The sequence below is a fragment of the Liolophura sinensis genome, chromosome 10, assembly GCF_032854445.1.
Source record: "Liolophura sinensis isolate JHLJ2023 chromosome 10, CUHK_Ljap_v2, whole genome shotgun sequence".
In the NCBI taxonomy this organism is placed as follows: Eukaryota; Metazoa; Mollusca; class Polyplacophora; order Chitonida; family Chitonidae; genus Liolophura; species Liolophura sinensis.
In genome coordinates, this window is record NC_088304.1 from 32,449,737 (window position 1) to 32,467,943 (window position 18,207).

Below are 18,207 nucleotides of genomic sequence, written 5' to 3' on the forward strand. Positions count from 1 at the left end.
TCACTAATCCATCTTCAATGAATACCAAAGAGAATTGATTCCAGGAGATGTTGCAAATGTGTACCAAAAGTGTACAAAAAAGAAAAAATTGTGCACAGAATATTTACCAAAAAAAAGGACACGTTCTAATTCAGTGCCATCCTAAATGTCATATCCTCTGGAGATCAATAGTTGATAGAACTCTCATCTGTGTCGATTAGCATCATTAGGTGGCAATAAGCGCCTTTGTGATTGTAGTATACATATACATGTTTGTGGTAAGATTTCCAAGTACATTTCTTCTTCGGCCACTTTCATAAAACTTTGTAAGTCAGATTTCTGGGAACTTTCTTGACACAGTCTATGGATTGAACAAGAGTCAAAGACCTGTTGTTATGATGGTTACTATCAAACCACCAGTACCCTTGCAAGCCTAAGCAGCAGACAAGGACAATATCCAGCACAAAATAGTATTTTGTCACGCACAAACTCTTTGGAGGAGGACAAAAGTGCCATCTAAATAACACTGTGACATTTTTAATAACGTGAAGAGACGAAAGATTTGCCATGATGCACGCATACATGCAGGCTTGGGGTTTTACTTGACAATTTTTTCAGTCACAGGACGATGAGAAGTCAATGGGTGTGTGTACATATATGCATATAGTGTCTTTTTAAGGCAAGGTGAGTCCATGCCGCAAACTTTCTGCTACCTCTGAAGTATCAAGCTGAATGCAACAGGCACACTTTATAAGAAAATACACATATATGTTCTTGTAGTGAGGAAGGTGAGTGACCACACAGATCTGCAGACAGAGAAGGCAAGGCAATTTTGAGGTCACTAATTTGGTACACCATTTTAACCAAAGGTTTACCTCACTGTTGCTCATTTCCTTTTTACTGCTTATTGTCTTGCACAGATATTTGTAGAAGTACACACTTTAATTGGTGATTGGTGAAATGACTGATTAGAACCAATGGATGGTGCACATATATATATTTATTAACGCTTCCAATTGCTCTGGCCCTAAATTCATTTCTTTCTGCTGCTTTTGTTTGGGTCGGGAAAAACTGCATGATTTTAGTCTACTCAGGGTTAACCCAAACCAGGCTGCTTCTTGCCAACAGCTTTCTGAGAGCCTAATAGATTTAACAGAGGGGCCTCCTCGCAGAAGGACTGTACCTAACCCACCAGCATACACATCAAAATAACACTCATCACAAACAAGGCTTTGCAAGGGAAAATGTCAAAGTGTGATGCTTGATGCTAGACTCCAACAGCACTTCTCTCTTCATGTGTTAGCCCAAGTCAGTTTACTCATAAATGCGTCGCTCAGCAAACTCCAGACTTGCAAGGGTTACTGATACAAAATTCTGTCATGAAAGATCAGCAACAGATAAACTTCACCTATTTGATTTTCATTGTGGTGAACTGTTCTGATCCATAGTGAATGGATTTTGGCGCCATGAATGGACAGCAATCGGAGGGAACACATGTTAGGTCATACATAAACAAGTCCCCTTCAAAATAAGAAGACATTCATCACTTATCTGACTGACATTTCACTTCCAAAACTGCAGTGAAGACAACTGAGTGATGGATCTTTTGTGACCATCTATAATCTACAACCTCACTTTTAATCCTCATGAACAAGGAAGGATCTTCTACTCTCTCAAACTAGATAATTGGTTTCCATAACCTGTGCATGTCACCCTGAATATGTACATACAATACATATACTGTCATTCTTCATCCTTTTTTCAAGGTGTTCATTCCAGCATACTCTAAAAATATTGTTTCGCATACTGATAAAATAATATTTTTGGTAAAGTCCTTTTTTTTCAACCCAACCAGTGCAGTTTTGTCTCTGAAAACAAATGAAAAGGGTTTTCTCGGTGAAAGTTGCTCTTTCATATGTGAAAGGGTTTTGGAATTAAGGTACATGTTGATTCAGCTCGGTCTGGAGATATATCACTTCCACAGCACAAATCCAGGCTTGACAGTGAACGAGCAATGAAATGATGAGATACGGAATGGATGTTTTCAGACCAAAATCGAATCATTTGAGACTCAATGTCGTCTGGAAGTTAACCACCATTAAGACAAATGGTAGCTGTGTGTACTAACCAGACTGGCAAGCCAACTTTTGCACAGAACTGTTAATACTGTAGTTCTTCAACCTTTTCATATGTTTGCAAGGTGTTTATTCAAGCATATTCTGAAGACATTCCCTCTGTTGGCTGATAAAATTATAAAATGATTAAAATAACAGACCAATCCAACCAATGTAGTTTTGTCTCCAAAATCAAAATAAAAAAAGTTGCCCTGAAAGTTGCTCTTTTATGTGTGAAAAGGTTGAGGAAAATTAAGGTGCAAGTAAAAATGGCTCCTGTATCCCAAACTTCCTTCTCACAAGGGTATGCAGGCTAACCTCAAGGATTACAACACCTAATTTTCAGCATCATTTAACAAAACTCCTTATTCATGTAACCACACACATGTACACATGCATACAATTTCATAATATCTGCATGTAACATGCAACGCTGCATTCCAGGGGAGATTTATGGATGTTCCAGTGCTAAGAGGGCACACAGCCTGGTCTTTGTACATGGGGTAATAGATCTATGTGAAGATAGCAGAGAAGCAAGAGCGTTTCCAAATAGACTGTGGCATTTCCTCACCATTGCCTGCTGTTACCAGCCCATGCTGCTATCTACCAGAAGGTAAGCAATCAGCCAATGTTGGCAAGGAAACTCGATACGTGTGCTGACCGAGTGTTTGGGATTGCTGATACACACCTCCCAGCTCACCTTTAGGGAGATGCTGAAGTTCTGTCTACAGAAGGGTAGAGACAGAAAACAATGAGTTACAAAATCGTGTGAACATTTACATGTACACTGTATATGTGTACATGTATGTAATGTACTTTATACATGTAGTAGTTCTGTAGTCCCAGGTGATGTTCATGTTTGAAGCAAGTTCCATTTATAATATGTCTAGACATCCTGAATTTCAACATGAATGTCAGAGAATACAACAATATTTCCAGTTAAGCTTAATCCAAAGCCACTCCCAGTTCACCTGATGTGGCCGTGACCGACTACTTCCTCCCTGGATATGGGCTGTCATTAGAAACTGTACGGTAGATGTATTTCACAGCCAAAAGCAATACAGTAGCATATTGAAGCTCAGCCGTAAATTATGAGGTGATGAACATGTGTTTACTTAATCGATTGCTGATGCCATACTCTTATTGAAAAACTTGTCTTAAATATGTTAGCAATTGGTATGATTGGAGGAAAACAGGGTGCCCAGCCTTACAAACACGAGCTGATGTTCTCAGTTCTGTTCATGAACTACATGTATCAACAGGTAAAAATACCCTGCAATAGAAGCAACATTTAATTTAAATGTATAAAAAAGCATAAAAATAAAACCCTTTTATTTTTGTTTCAGTTTAGTGTCATATTTGACATATCACCTACATGTAAAGTTACTTTCACCAATAACCACCCCCACAACCCATGTTTTTTCATACCCTATACATCCACATCTTTCTTTTCGTTTTTTTAACAAGATGAAAAACTTTATTTTTAGAACACAGAAAATTTATCTCACCAATGTACGATGTAGAGTCACACTGGGAAGGGATTGAAGGAAAGTAACATGTGGTTATTGTTAAAGAGGATTATTTGTACCATGTACATACACACAGGAAAAACACATATTGCACGTACATGTACACACAGATTTTAATTTTGCATTTACTTACTTGACATGTAAGTATCATACAGCTAACTTGTTGGCCAATTACACGGGGCCAGAAACCTTTCAATTACCAGAGCCTTAAAGCAGAGATCTCTGAGAATCTTACACTACTACCAAGTTGTATTAAGAGTACAGGTCAAAATGGAGAAGCTTAAGAAAACAGCTATGCACATATATTGTAGGCTACAATTAAATTATAACATCTGCAGGTAAAATCCACTCAACCTGAATATTTAAGCGTACTAAAGCACATTAAAGAACTTTGGCACAGCAGTATCACAACAAAAAGTTAAAGTACTGGCATAACATATGAAACCTCAACTGATGAAAACCTGGAAGAGCAGAATGAGTTCACCAAGGTTGTCTAAACATACATATACATATGGGTCTTGCTAATTTCCCTGCATGAAAATGTCCAGGTATAATCCTCGTATATACATGTCATGCACATACATAGACCTCTTGTACCAGTAGTCACCTAACTATTCCCACGTATTTTATCCACATAATCAACATGAAAAAAAATTTTAAAAATGAAACAAGACTACTGGTACATCTTCAGGTATTTACATGTATTATTTGTGATGGGTGTTTTTATTTTTGTTTTAATGCCAGGGAGAGAATCTTTTCCACCTGAAACATCTTCTGTGCCATGTACATATATATCTTGATCTACATTTACATACATGTACGACCCCTCACTCAGGTTAGTCCTGCTCATGAAGAGATGTTAAGTATACAAGTCTACATTATGTATCCTACCAAGTTCATGTACGCGCCAGCATAGTTAAATCTAAAACAAAAATGAATGTACTGTAATAAAATAAAAACGAGCACACAAATGATCTGATTTCAATGTACCTACATGCACCTGTCGTTTATTACACCAGGCTTCCCCGCAGGTGAAGTGATAATGAACTGCATGTGCCTTTCCCATAGGTTAAGTGATAATGAATTGCACCAGGCTCCTCTATAGTGTATGTGATAATGAACTGAACCTGGCTTCCCCACAGGTTAAGTGATAATGAACTGCACCTGGCTTCCTCACAGGTTAACTGATAATGAACTGCACCAGGCTTCCCTACAGTTTAAGTGATAATGAACTGGTTACCTTGATACTGATTTCCAATAAAGTCGTTACCCAATAATGTAATGTAATATGATGTACCGGCACCAATCACGCAAGTATCTAAGCCTCACTACTTCACAAGGAACTGGGTTTACCTGTCCAGCTGGGAAGAGTGCAGTGGTGGTGAGGGTGGAGGGTGGTGGGAGGTGATATTTAGAAGGCTTACCCCATTACATGATAAACACGTTCTGATATTCTATCACAGGCAACATCTGCATATATGTACACGTAACTGTACTTCAAGTGCAACTTTACCCTGGATATTCCTCCAGCACCAGACAAATACAAGCGTTACTTCTGCATGATCAAATTCAGCGACTGCTGGCCGCACATGTAGGACTAACAGTGGAATGGTTAGGACAATTATGGGGTACCTACACATGTAGAACAGTGACAATTGAGGCTCCTCAAACTTCATGCTGTTGTCAATCAAGTGAAATATATGATTTTGTAACATTGCTAGCGCTAATTTTCTCATCATTTTCAATATCCAAACATGTGCATATAAAAGAGTAAAAGCTTTTTTCAGCCAATTGGAAAAATATATAAATATTGACAAAACTCCATTTCAGTGACCATCAGCAATATAATATAATGCATGTCAACTTCTAAAATTGCTGTTCATAAACCCAGATAATTTAACATTGTTGCTGAAGCATATTTATGGCATATACTTATGGCCTTCACAAAAAGCATACATGTACAATTTGACCAGCCCTGGAGAAGTGTAGTAATATATGTGCCATAGTGCTCTGTGTCAGCCCACAGGTATACACCACAAACAAATTACTGTTAATATGAAAAAAAAATAGGTTGGGTTTGAATGGACTAAGGCTTCACTTGTACAATGCTTCCAATGGCAACAGATCAATAGAATGCTTCCTTCTGCTCCTCCTGGGCTATGATGTACACAGGTGTATGTATACAGGTATGATGTGACAATGAGGTGAGACTATCTCAACCTCACCTGTAATCAGCCTGCACAGGTAGCCCTGCCCTTAACATCCCCTACTGAGGAGCACAGATGGTAGTCTGCCAAGATCAATACTACTCTAGACTGGATCCCTATTTAACTATGTTCTGCTTTATCAAATTTGCCACAAAGGGAAGTGGGTGGGGGGGTGGGGGGCTGGGAGAGCTTGTAATAACACACACATACTTTTTCACCTCTCTGAAGGTCAGTTTCCCACTGCAAGATTTAATCAGACAACCACCACCATCTCGTTTCAGGGTATACATTAACATGTATATTGATGTTCAGAAGGGCGAGTTCTAGGTTATTAAATGACATGCCCACACAGATCAATAACTACGAGCCAGGATTTGTGGCCATTTGAAGTTCCCTAGTGGATGAAGTGTATCTGCTTCATGTACAGTATGAATCTAGGCTTGACTATTCCAGTGAAGAGGTGACAACTGTCTCCGGTGTTTTATGGGAGGAGAGCTGGGCCTGGCTCATCTATGCATACTTATGTATATATGTATGCACACTTTTCTTTATTTATCAGAAACGCCATACTCAAAAAAAAATTTCACTTTTAAAATGATCCAATGTACAATAAACAATGAAGTAAACTACTGTTCTTTGGCAAGTTTCCCTGCCTTAGTGTGAAGTATAGATGGCACATCTACATCTATGATGATGAACCATCACAAATGTAAATCAAATATAACATGATATGAACAAATTTATTTATTTATTTGATTTGTGTTTTATCACCGTACTCAAGAATATCTCACTTATATGCCAGCACCTGGAATGATAGTGGGAGGAAATCAGACGGAAGAGAATCACACAAACCCAGGCATCTGGAAAGGAAGCCAGCATGAGCTGGACTTGAACTCACAGCATCCGCATTGGTGAGACGCTTCTGGTCCATGACTCTGCACTGGCATGATATATGTATATACAAATCCAAATAGCCCATATAAAATGCTGTCATAACTAGTGAGAGTTTTCTCTTAATGAGAACAACTTTTTATGGCTTTAAACCTCAAACCAATCTATTATTTATGTAGACTCTTAGCCAGATTAATACGAAACGAGGTCTACAAGTGAAAGATATTATCAGCCAGATGTTCAATAACACTATATAACACTCTGTGTGGAGAATGTACATAAAGGGAAGGAACTTCTGATGTTTCACCTGTATTATTAATAAGTAAGTAGACTTCTGCCTGCATGGTACATGTACACCATATTTACAGAATGTATAAAATCAGTCAATCAAAAGGATGTAAAATGCATCAATTTTTATCTAATTGGACTTTATTGTAATTTTCTGGAAAATTGTAAGTTTCAGCACCAACAGTAATATTTTGTAACATTTGTTTGCCTGTAGAAATGCACTTTTGAGGGCAAAATTATAGGTCATTTAGGGGAAACGCCTGCAACCAGGTTCATGGGTGAACGTGAACAGAGTGCCTGGAGTAACCCACTACCACAACCACTGCCCTTAGCCAGGAACATCGCACACCTTCTGACTTAAAACTGCTTGCAAAATCAGCTAAAGCTGGGTTTGAGCCTGAGACCTCAGTGGTCAGGAGCTGATCGGTCATTTACCGAATGCTTGTTATCATTCAGGTGCACCGATAATCCGGCCTCACCAAACTCAAACAATAGAAGTTCTGTTCGCATGACAACAGATGAACACAAACCTGCACTGTGTGCGAACATAATCATCACCCGTCGTTGTTTACCACATCTCCCCGTTTATCCACTATGATGGAATCTGTCTACAGTACATATACTGTATTTGCACATCAACTGTGTTAACAAGGGAGAATGGTGAACCTACTGTACAAACATGAAAAGGGAACTCATGTCTTGCTGAACAGCATGGCAGCCACATGACAATAAACTCATCATTAGCATCTCAGGGAATATGCATGTAGCTGGGTGGAGGATGGAAGGTGAGGATATAGGAGAAGAAGGGTGGGGCTAGGGTGAGGGTTGCACGGTGGTCAACCTACTGTATAGTATTGATCCTATCAAACACCAGGTTAATGCAAAGTAACAGTCCCCCAGTTTCCGGTAACTGCATACAGCCAGCCACGGTGATAAGAGATACAGCCTGTACCTACAGCTAACATAGGTACAGGCACAGAAACTGGATCAGAAATGCATGTTAACCAGAAATCAACACAATCAGAAACAAAACATCTATCTTTCCAGATATATATGTATTTTAAACCCCACAATGCCTTTCAATGTGTGTAACCATGGCAACAAGCCAATATTAATCAAGAAATGCGGGCCATTCACATGTATAGCAGCTTACTAGGGAAAAATGTAAATGTACATGAATTGAACAACCTTGGGAAGTCAGTTTGGGAGTCAAGTTGGATAGCAATGGAAACCCAGTTCAAAGCTCTGATGATGGCAGTGCACCTTAAGCTATGAGGTACATCATCCATCGCTAATCCACTTGGGCCGAGCGCCTGCTCCAGGCAAACTGAGATTCATTAATAGATAGTTGTTATAAACACAAGCAGTGCAAAAGCGGATGACCATGTTTTCTAAAGGGAAGTGTGAGGTGCATGCACGAGGAATCTTTTCCAGCATTTCTAGTCCCAGATTCGGGAGAAGCTGAAGGATATTTTTTTTTTTTTAACTTTGTTAATTCAGTTCACAGAGCCATAAGGGTCAGAGATAGTTCCAAGACACAAAATGAGCATTATCCAAAATGGGTTCCTTGATGAATTTGCTTCCAATTCCTAAAGACATCTCCAAAGAGAAACTAATTAAAAGCATTCAGTCTACTTCTTGGATTTGACCTTCAAGATGTTAAACCTGGTAGTAAAGGTCATAGTGACTTCTGTAATCTCAGAGGCCAACACCAAAGAGGAGAGGGAGAGAAGGCCCTGAGTAATTATATCTTAATTCCTCAACTATCAGTACACTCTATGGACCCATCTAACTTGCATTTGGTGTCAAATCCACACCTGTTAAGTTTGTCAATTTCAGGGTATCACAAAAAGAATAATTTTATCAGTCTACACAGAATAATGCCATTACAATATGCTTGAACGAATGCCCTGCAAACACGTCAAAAGGTTTAACAATTGCAGTAATACAGAGGCATGATGGACTGACACGCCTTTTAAGATTTGTACACATGTAAAAATTTTTCAACTACCTGAAAGTTTTATCCCCTGTATTGATAGGGTAATAATTCACCAGATAGTTGCTGAAGCATTCATGAACGAATCACAACTCTCCTTTTTTCAAAAACCACATCAACACACATGTAAAACATGCCTTAAAGCTTTCTGGCTAGTTCGGTTCAATCAGCACTACAACAATGCAGTCTTGCATTTAGGGAAAATTTTTTTCCCAGAAAATCAATTGAAAGAGTTTTTCAAATAGGCACAAATTTCAAAAATGCTTGATCCAACCCCGCAATGCCTGTAAGGAGACGCAGCAGCCTAGGATGTAACCTGTTACACAAACTGTTAAGGTCAGAGCACTACAGGATTGTTCGTCCCACAAAGCAGATTAACGTCCAGAAAGACGTTAAGATTAAGAGCTCATAGATCATCAATTTCAAGATCAACATCCCTGGGGGTTACGTTACCATGACAACTACATTTTCTTGCCACCTGTAGCGAAATTTCTGCATTACACTATAAGTGTGGGAAATGGTTCTAGAACAAAGGAGTTGAAAACATAAAATGTAGGGAAGAGGGTTAAGTGTAAAGTCTTTGTCATAATGCTTAATAAGTATCCACTTTCTTCATGTAGCGTTATTTACATCAGGTGTACAAAGTTCCATGGAATACAAGCACACAGGGTCCAAGCCATCCACCTAGAAAAATCAGTGAATATGCCTTGTTATGGCTTATGTAACCAGAGCTGGCCCAAAGAGCAGAGACAAACAGCAATCTCTCACCTTGGCCTATCCGCAACCACAAGATTGATTGAGCGAAGAGATGATGAGGGTTAACACTTACCACAACAGCACTTTTTTCCACTTTTTTTTTCTGGCACAGTTAATGATCTGTATCTTAGCAACAGAGACACCATTTGTAAATGTTAGTGGGAAGCTCAGCACTAGAGCCGAAACTCTCTGTATATGTACCACCATTTATTATCCACTGAAAAGATGGGATGCAAACCCCCGACTACATATAGATAACTCCTACAGTAAGTAACACAGGAACTGTATTATGAAACTGTCTCTCATACCAGGGACTCTTGGGAATCTTGGGGTAGTCCCATAATCTTTTACCTTGACATTCACGAGTATGTTGCCAAGCAAACCAAATTTTCCTTTCATGGACAAGACCCAAAAGAAACCATTATTCAAGCAAGGGCCACAACAAATCACCATTCAAATCTTAGTGTGAACCTCAACAAACCACTGAATCTTAGTGTGAACCTCAACAACCACCAAATCTTAGTGTGAGCCTCGACAACCACCAAATCTTAGTGTGAGCCTCAACAACCCACCAAATCTTAGTATGAGCCTCAACAAACCACCAAATCTTAGTGTGAGCCTCAGAAAACCACCAAATCTTAGTGTGAGCCTCAACAACCCACCAAATCTTAGTATGGGCCTCAAACCTCCAAATCTTAGTATGAGCCTCAGCAAACCAACAAAACTTAACGTGGGCCTCAACATATCAGCTTTCAACTCTCGTCATGGGCCATAACAAACCATCTTAAAAACTTATCATGCATAGGCCAAAACAAACGCTCCTGAAATCTTAGCATGGGCTAAAGCAAACTACCCTTCAAATATTAACACGGGCCAAACCAAACAACCAATCAAATGTTAGATGGACCAGAACAAACTACCTTCTTCTAGAGATATATATGGAGTAAGCACTGAACTTTCCCCTAGAATTCAGGCAAAACAGACATGTATTTTCATCCCTTTTATGTGTCCTAGGCAGTTTTCCATCAAACCAACATTCCGTCACTGGATCTGAGAAGAGCAAATTCTCCTTTGTTACATTTAGCACCAACCATACCACAACTTTTCTCCTGTAGAGACCTTCAACCACACCACTTCTCTCCTGTACAGACCTCCAACCACACCACTTCTCTCCTGTACAGACCTTCAACCACACCACTTCTCTCCTGTACAGACCTCCAACCATACCACTTCTCTCCTGTACAGACCTCCAACCACACAACTTTTCTCCTGTACAGACCTCCAACCACACCACTTCTCTCCTGTACAGACCTCCAACCACACCACTTCTCTCCTGTAAAGACTTTCAACCACACCACTCCTCTCTTGTATTGACCTCCAACCATACCACTTCCACCTCCAAATCTGGAACATTGATTATGAACACACATGCAACACTATCAATCAAGTAATACTTCCAGCCCAACATACAGCAGCATAAATGCTGATAGCTCTATATGCCAGCCCATATCCTGATTTTGTATCAGAAGAATGGCGTGACAGCTTATCAATTTTGCAGTACACAGATTGTGTGATAAATGATGATCAATACCTACAGTGTAGTCCTTCACAGGGTGCTATTTAAACAAGCACCTTTCTGAATGTTTGTGAAGCATGGCAGTATGTTTAGGAGAGTGCATCAAATCAGAAAATCATTACTATGCACTAACATGCATTAAAACAGGGATGACAGGACGACTTCTGCACAGCTTCATCTAAATGTAACTACAGGTTTACGCAATACTTAGGAAATGTTCTGAATATTGATAAATACTATCAGTTTTTTGGGCCTAGCGTAATATTCCACTGAAACTTAACTTACATCGTGTGTTTGTCAAACACGGCAAATCATCAATCCTGTGTGGCATTTTCCAAGACATGTTGTTGTAAATGGTATATACGTAATTCTATAGTAAAATATTTGTGATGCCAAAGGAGGGAGAGTTGACAGACAGTTGATCGAGGGTACCTATGAGCGAGCTTAAATATAATATGATGTTCCACAAGCTTTGGAGTATTTAAGTATACATAGGTGTTTTAAAGGGTGGTAAAGTAAATTTAAGTGAATAAACTTTCTTTCAATGATCTGTCGTCATGATTTTTTTTCTGAAATTTATCAATGGAGAGGAGGGAAATGAAATTTAATCTACAGAACCCACCTCTTGTGACCCTCTCCCACAAATTCCTTTTGCTCAGCTGCAAGGAAATATTGGCTGACAATATACATGTAACCAGTAAAATATATCAACAAACATGTTTGTGACAATCTACCATACAGCATGGCTAAAGCCCAACGAGTAGATAAATGGGGGGTTAAGTGTACAGGCCTACAGTTGGAGTTCTCAGAAGATGGGGATGGTCGTTTCCCTATACTACCAGACGTGCAGCAATTTCTACTACTCCCTGTCAGTCAATCAGCGACCACATGCATCCGGCTACATTGCTTGCCCTTGTTCTTGTAGTAGGTATGGGAAATCAAAGTATTTTTTTGTTGGGGGGGGGGGGGGGGAGTTGAGGGTCAATTGCCTTGGTCATTACATTCAGATTTGTTACAAATAATGAATAATCAAGAGCTAGATGGTGGGACCAATAGGAGAAAGGCATATATACATGAGATTGAAATCTGTTCAAATCCAGCCCATGATGGCTTCCTCTCTGGCCACATGTGGGAAGGTCTATCAACAGTCTGCGGATGGTTGTGTTTTTCCTCCCACCATAATGTTGGTCACCGTCATAGATGTGAAATATTCTTGCCTACAGCGTAAAACACAAATCAAATAAATCAATAATACTGTTTGTTCATCTCACTCTCTCTGCAGGTACACCCACTATCAGTATAGACCTTGTTAAATAAGTGATTTTCAACGTGCCATTGTAAACCTCAATTTGCTACGGTAAATTGGTTTCTCCACAGCATTTTTTTGCTGTTGTTATGTTTTCCTTATTTGACAGGGCTGGGTTAGGTTACAAATTTAACTACACAAGGTTGTTAGCTATATGGACAGTGAGATTGAGACAGCAATGACTTTTCTCTACGTACATCTATATCTGACAAAGAGCATAGTCATGAAATACTCTCCAGTGCCGTGTTATGACATGAAATTCGGAAATTCTTCTCTGAATGTCACAATTAGCTGCAATGTCGAACTGGTGTTGAAGCATAATTCTATCTCGCTGTTAATTGCGGGTCGTGCACAAATGTACACATTAGGTAGAGATGACCATTCAAAAAACATCGAGTGTGTCACGCAACACACCAGCCAGAACGTTTACCTCCCCGAGTTATATGATTGCATGCTGTTTATATCTACAAACAGAAGAACTTGAGTTTGTTTACTTTTTAGATTTGCATTTGTGATTTATATAAAAGTGAACTATCAGAATTTCCTTCCGTGATAAAAGTGTTATTTTGCACAGTTTATAGATATGGCTTTTGTTTTCACATTTTTGATATTTTACACCCTGACCCAATCACATGGAAAGAGAAACATTTGTTTTAACCTGAGCTCTTCGGTATGACGTCATGATGCATGTTCAGTAAACTTTTACAATTCTACATCAGGCAACAATGAGACATGACATCATACATACGCAGTTTTGTCAACTGCAATGGTCTAAGCTTGTCGCTGATTGGTCTCAAATGTGTGACTTCTGTGGAGGAAGGGAAAAAGAATGGCGACATGAAATACGCCGATTTTGTCCCATTTTCTTCATTTCTTGGGGTAGAATAGACTTTATCACCTTGGTCTTGATGTTCGTTGTGTAACCTGGTACGACTGACCCTTGTTTTGTACCTCATCAAATCCTGAGAATGCGTGATTTGACTTGGTACAAAACAAGGTTCAGTGGTATCGGCTTTAACACTGTTAAGTTGTGTTAAACACTTAACCATTCATTCCACCATTCTTTTAATGCGAATAGGTTACAACAAGATACATGTGCAGTAAAGAGAACATATCATTCTAATGACAGTGAAGACAAACACACTTAACTACCATCAGACTTGCTTTATAGTGGTAATTCAAACACGTTCCGCATCAGTAACTATTGTAGCCTTGATTCTTTAAGCACAAAGACTCGGCTGGAGGTTGTCCCTTAATAATGGGGATGTTTTATGACAAATCCCAGGCATCCTGAAGATGACACAGTAGTCATGGCTGACCGATTCATGCATTAGAGCATAGCAGTGTCTTCATACAAACTTGGTCTGTCAAGGTTACATCCCGTCACAAAGGGCCATCAGCGGGGAAGTCAACTGTGACCGACCGGCAACAGTGCACCATCAGTACTAACCTACTGACTTTTATGTAAAGCTGAAATTCTACCTGTAATAATTAGACCCTCTCTGCCTTGGGGCAAGGTAAAGGTGAACAGTACACTGGTCTGACCAGTCCCGAGTCTCCAAATCATTTTATGCCAATAAAAGACAAACACTGCAGACTGTAAAGCTTTGTACAAAAGAAATGGATACACAACATGTAAGGCCAATGGGGAACCTTTCCTGCACAATAAACTAGTCTAATGTCCATTCCTGATTTTGCGATGACGATTTGTGGGAAAACTGATACTGTAGTATTAGTACTCATCAATGGTTGATCTGATCTTGGACCAGGGTGTCCACTATGAAGAAAATGGCACACCATACAAGCCATGTACAACTACTGACAATACAAGTACACAATTATTCGGCATGCTACTGTACCCTAATGGATGGAGTGGGGAGGGTGTACTTCTGAGACCATGAGTCCTGGCTGGACAGTTTCTCTGCAACTGAATCTACATAAAACAATTCTCCTTGGCAAATGCCTGTCTCAGCAATGTAATGTTGCCAAAATAGTGCTGACTAAGAATTTAACACACCATGATGAAATTAAAATACTGTACACTCACTCGTGACCATATACCGGTATTCTGTAAGGTACATGGAATATTTTGTATTATTTAATATGCGGTTCAGAATGTGTCCTGACATACAAATGTAAAAAGAGGTCCAATGCTTTCTTCTTGGAGTGTAAAAATTTGCTTAAACTACAGTTTAAACTGGATAGACCAAGTGAATTTAAAAAGTAATCATGTCCTGAAAATTTTTCAAGGCAAATGCAAATGAACTCACTGACAATTTGCAAGCTGACAAATGTGCAAATCTGCTGTAATAGTGGAAGTACATGTAAGTAGGTGTGACTACTGTGAGTTCCATGTAACGGACAGCTCTGCGGAGCAGGTACATCTTGGTGCCAACTTGGATTACATCTAGACAAGCCACAACTAAAAGTTTTACATGTATCTATATCATGGTAGTTTATAACAAGTGACCTGTAAGAATAAGTAGTCATGTTCGTTTTCACCAGCGGAATGTCTGACAACTCCAAGAATACCCACTGACAGTCAGAGACGGTGGGGGTTGGGCTGCAGCTGCAGACGTCTTCACCTGGTACCATATGGGGGATTCAAGCAGGCAAGATACCAGCCTGTACAGACTATGGGGGAAAGCTACTAATATCGTCTACAGTGTATAACAGGGCCACTTCAGATGTCCACACTGAAGGGATATATCCTTCAAGCTCTGATGCTAACTTAAATGCAATAACCAAAAGCACATTTTGATTAGTTACAGCACTAGTTGTATACATGTCTGGACTACAATGGATAAAAATACATACACTATTTCAGTTGGTATAAAACAAAGCATGTTCAAGACTATTCAACCATCTGCAGAAGGGAAAGCTACCAGTATTTAGAATAGGTTCACACAAGGCTGTTGACAACAGTGCATTGCAAAAGTTTTGTAAATAAAATACATTTTTATGAACTTCCAAAATACTGTTCATGAACTGATTGCAGCTCCATAGTTCAAACAGCTTTGACACTGCTTAGTAAGTGATGTAAGTGACTTAGTTGCAATGATGACTTTTTGTACAACCAACAGAGCCCCATCGAGTGGATAATTAAGGGCCGTCCTGGAGACTAATTAGTTAACACAAGCATGAAACACAAACACACAGAAAAAAAAAAAGCAGACAAGATCTGTTTTTCAGGATTCAATATAAATGTGTCTTGTAGCTGGAGAAACAAGAACAGGGTATATATGAGCAACTCTCAGAAAAGGGCCATATCTGGGGATGGGCTCTAACGAGAAAGCATAAGGGAGAATACTGAGATGGGAGAAGAAATGCTTGTACTCACAAAAGATATTACAGCTGCCAACAGCAAGATCTTCACCAGCAAGTCGTCAAACTGTTCCAAAATAAGTTCCCAGAGCGGCTTGCCTACAAGCAGAAGAACATGGCATCTGACAGCAACAACAACATGTACGGTTGGAGGTCATGTTGAAGGGAGGCAGGGAAAAACATATCCACACAGCTTTAGATAAATCCCAATGGTATATCCCAACAGATCATCATGATAGTGAACTATTTCAAAAGGGAACAGAATCCTGAGAGAGTAGAACTGGATTTCACCACAAATATCCACACAGAAAAATACATCCAAGGGGCACGGGTACAATGGGTAAAGGGTAGATAGGTAGGGGCAGCTTCCAACTCACCTTCTTCAGCTGGTAATTCTGTAAAAGAAAAACACAAATGCTGTTATTAAACCCGAATATAATTTGATGTATATTTAACAAAGCCAAAATAATCAAAATAATAAGGAGTCTTTCTTCCGAGGATGTAAAATACTAATTTCATAAACTATAAGTTACATTTATGTTCGTCCTGAAGCACTTCATATCTGTAAAGACATTTACTTCTGAACTGGAAACCATAATCTTGTGTAAGAGAGTAGATAGAAATGACCAGGCCTTAGGCAAGAACATGCTAGGAGGAGTAAAGGATTCAGATCAGTTCTACAAATTAAAAAAAGGAGTACAAGATGACCTTCGACTGGACTGATACAATACGACCACACAACAATTCAGATTTATAGTCTTTTAATCAAAATTTCGATTGGATAGCATACTAATGACAATACTTCAGGTGGAAGGGCTAAAACAAAAACGTTGTTTACATCAACAAAACTACACTGATTTGTATTAACTACATAAGCCTACACTAAGTCCAGGAGCTGAACAAAGGCTTAACCATAGGGATTAAATAAACACGTGACTGTCATTCAAGTTTGCTTGGAGGATTAAGTCCGCAAAGATATACTTGCATATGCGTACTACAAATACAACACGTGCACAAGTGATACTCATAACGGGGTCCTGAGTGTGTGTTCTTTTAAACAAAATACAGTAGTTTTGTCCTCTACAAACGACAAAGGCCCTTATACTGCTTTCCTCTGTCACTAGAAGATGAAAGTTAACATTTCCATGGTTTTCTGGAATGCTTGTTTAGCGGATGAAAGTGACATTCACCATGATTAAATGGGGTATCTGGTCATGCGCAGTGGTAAACAAAACACGGCCATTGGACCAGCATGTCCTATGTCATTCGATTCAAACCATGAGGTTAAAATGATTTCACTGTACTTACCATTGGGTCCATATTTCTCTAAATTTTTCTTCACGGCATCGTCGTTGAGACCAAATTTATCATCAACTCCGAAATGTGCGCAGACTTCGTCTACGGTTTTCGTGTGTGCAAGATCCATTTGCACTGTTGGCCAGCGGCGCCCTGTCGGTTTCCCTTCGAAAATCTATCACCTAGTCAAAAGAAATTTCATAGAGAGATTGGACCAGATTTACCACCGATTTCTGGACAGATGTTATCCTCCAGATGTAGCGAAAATTAACGCCAGAAACGGAGAGTATCGAGCTTGATTTCCACCTTCGTGTCCCTTCTCCGTTCCCGACGAAGTGATCGAGTACAGAAACAGCGGTCAAGCTTAACTACGCAAAATGGGGGTTATAGGAAGACCATTGTTATGAACTATCCCAAAACTGCAGCAATCTAGCACGCCATTTGCAGATCAATCTACTTAATTCCACAAATTATGTACAGATTACGTCAGGTAGTTAATCTGATACCGGTTTATGGCTTGAAGATGTACGTCAGTCTAGACTTATAACCCCCTTCTGTGTTAAAATGATATTACCCACTCCGGTTCAGCCGAACACGAGGAGTACGAATGTGGTATCTTTTGATTGGCTAAAAATAGTCACATGGCGTTACTACACGTTGCAAAGGTAAGGTAAAAGCCGGTGACGTCAAAAGCTGTATAAGACTAAGGATTCTTGGCTATATTTGACTACCTATCAGACCCTGGCGAAAAGGGCTTCTCAAATGTGCTCAACTCTTTCCTGGCTGGCTCTTATCTACAAGAGAAAGGCCGGGTGTTGGCTGCCATGCCACATTTCCCCACCGCTTCTTTGAAAAGAAAGTGATTGTTGTACAGGCCTACCTATAAGACAGCTCGCCCACGTGCACATATGCGTGCACGTGCCGCGTTGCGTACATGTAGTCAAA

The 18,207-nt window shown here is 39.5% G+C and overlaps 1 protein-coding gene across 1 annotated transcript in view; it reads right to left on the minus strand.

Annotated features, from left to right (window-relative positions):
- LOC135476700 (calcium-transporting ATPase sarcoplasmic/endoplasmic reticulum type-like) overlaps window positions 1–17,624 on the minus strand; it is a 61,117-nt gene extending 43,493 nt beyond the window's left edge. The window contains exons 1-3 of the mRNA XM_064756813.1: window positions 17,275–17,624; window positions 16,344–16,361; window positions 15,983–16,065 (exon numbers count right to left, since the gene is read on the minus strand). Coding sequence (XP_064612883.1) covers window positions 15,983–16,065; window positions 16,344–16,361; window positions 17,275–17,392 — 219 coding nt within the window. The 5' untranslated portion in view covers window positions 17,393–17,624. The remainder of the gene's footprint in view (window positions 1–15,982; window positions 16,066–16,343; window positions 16,362–17,274) is intronic.
- Window positions 17,625–18,207: the final 583 nt, after the last annotated feature.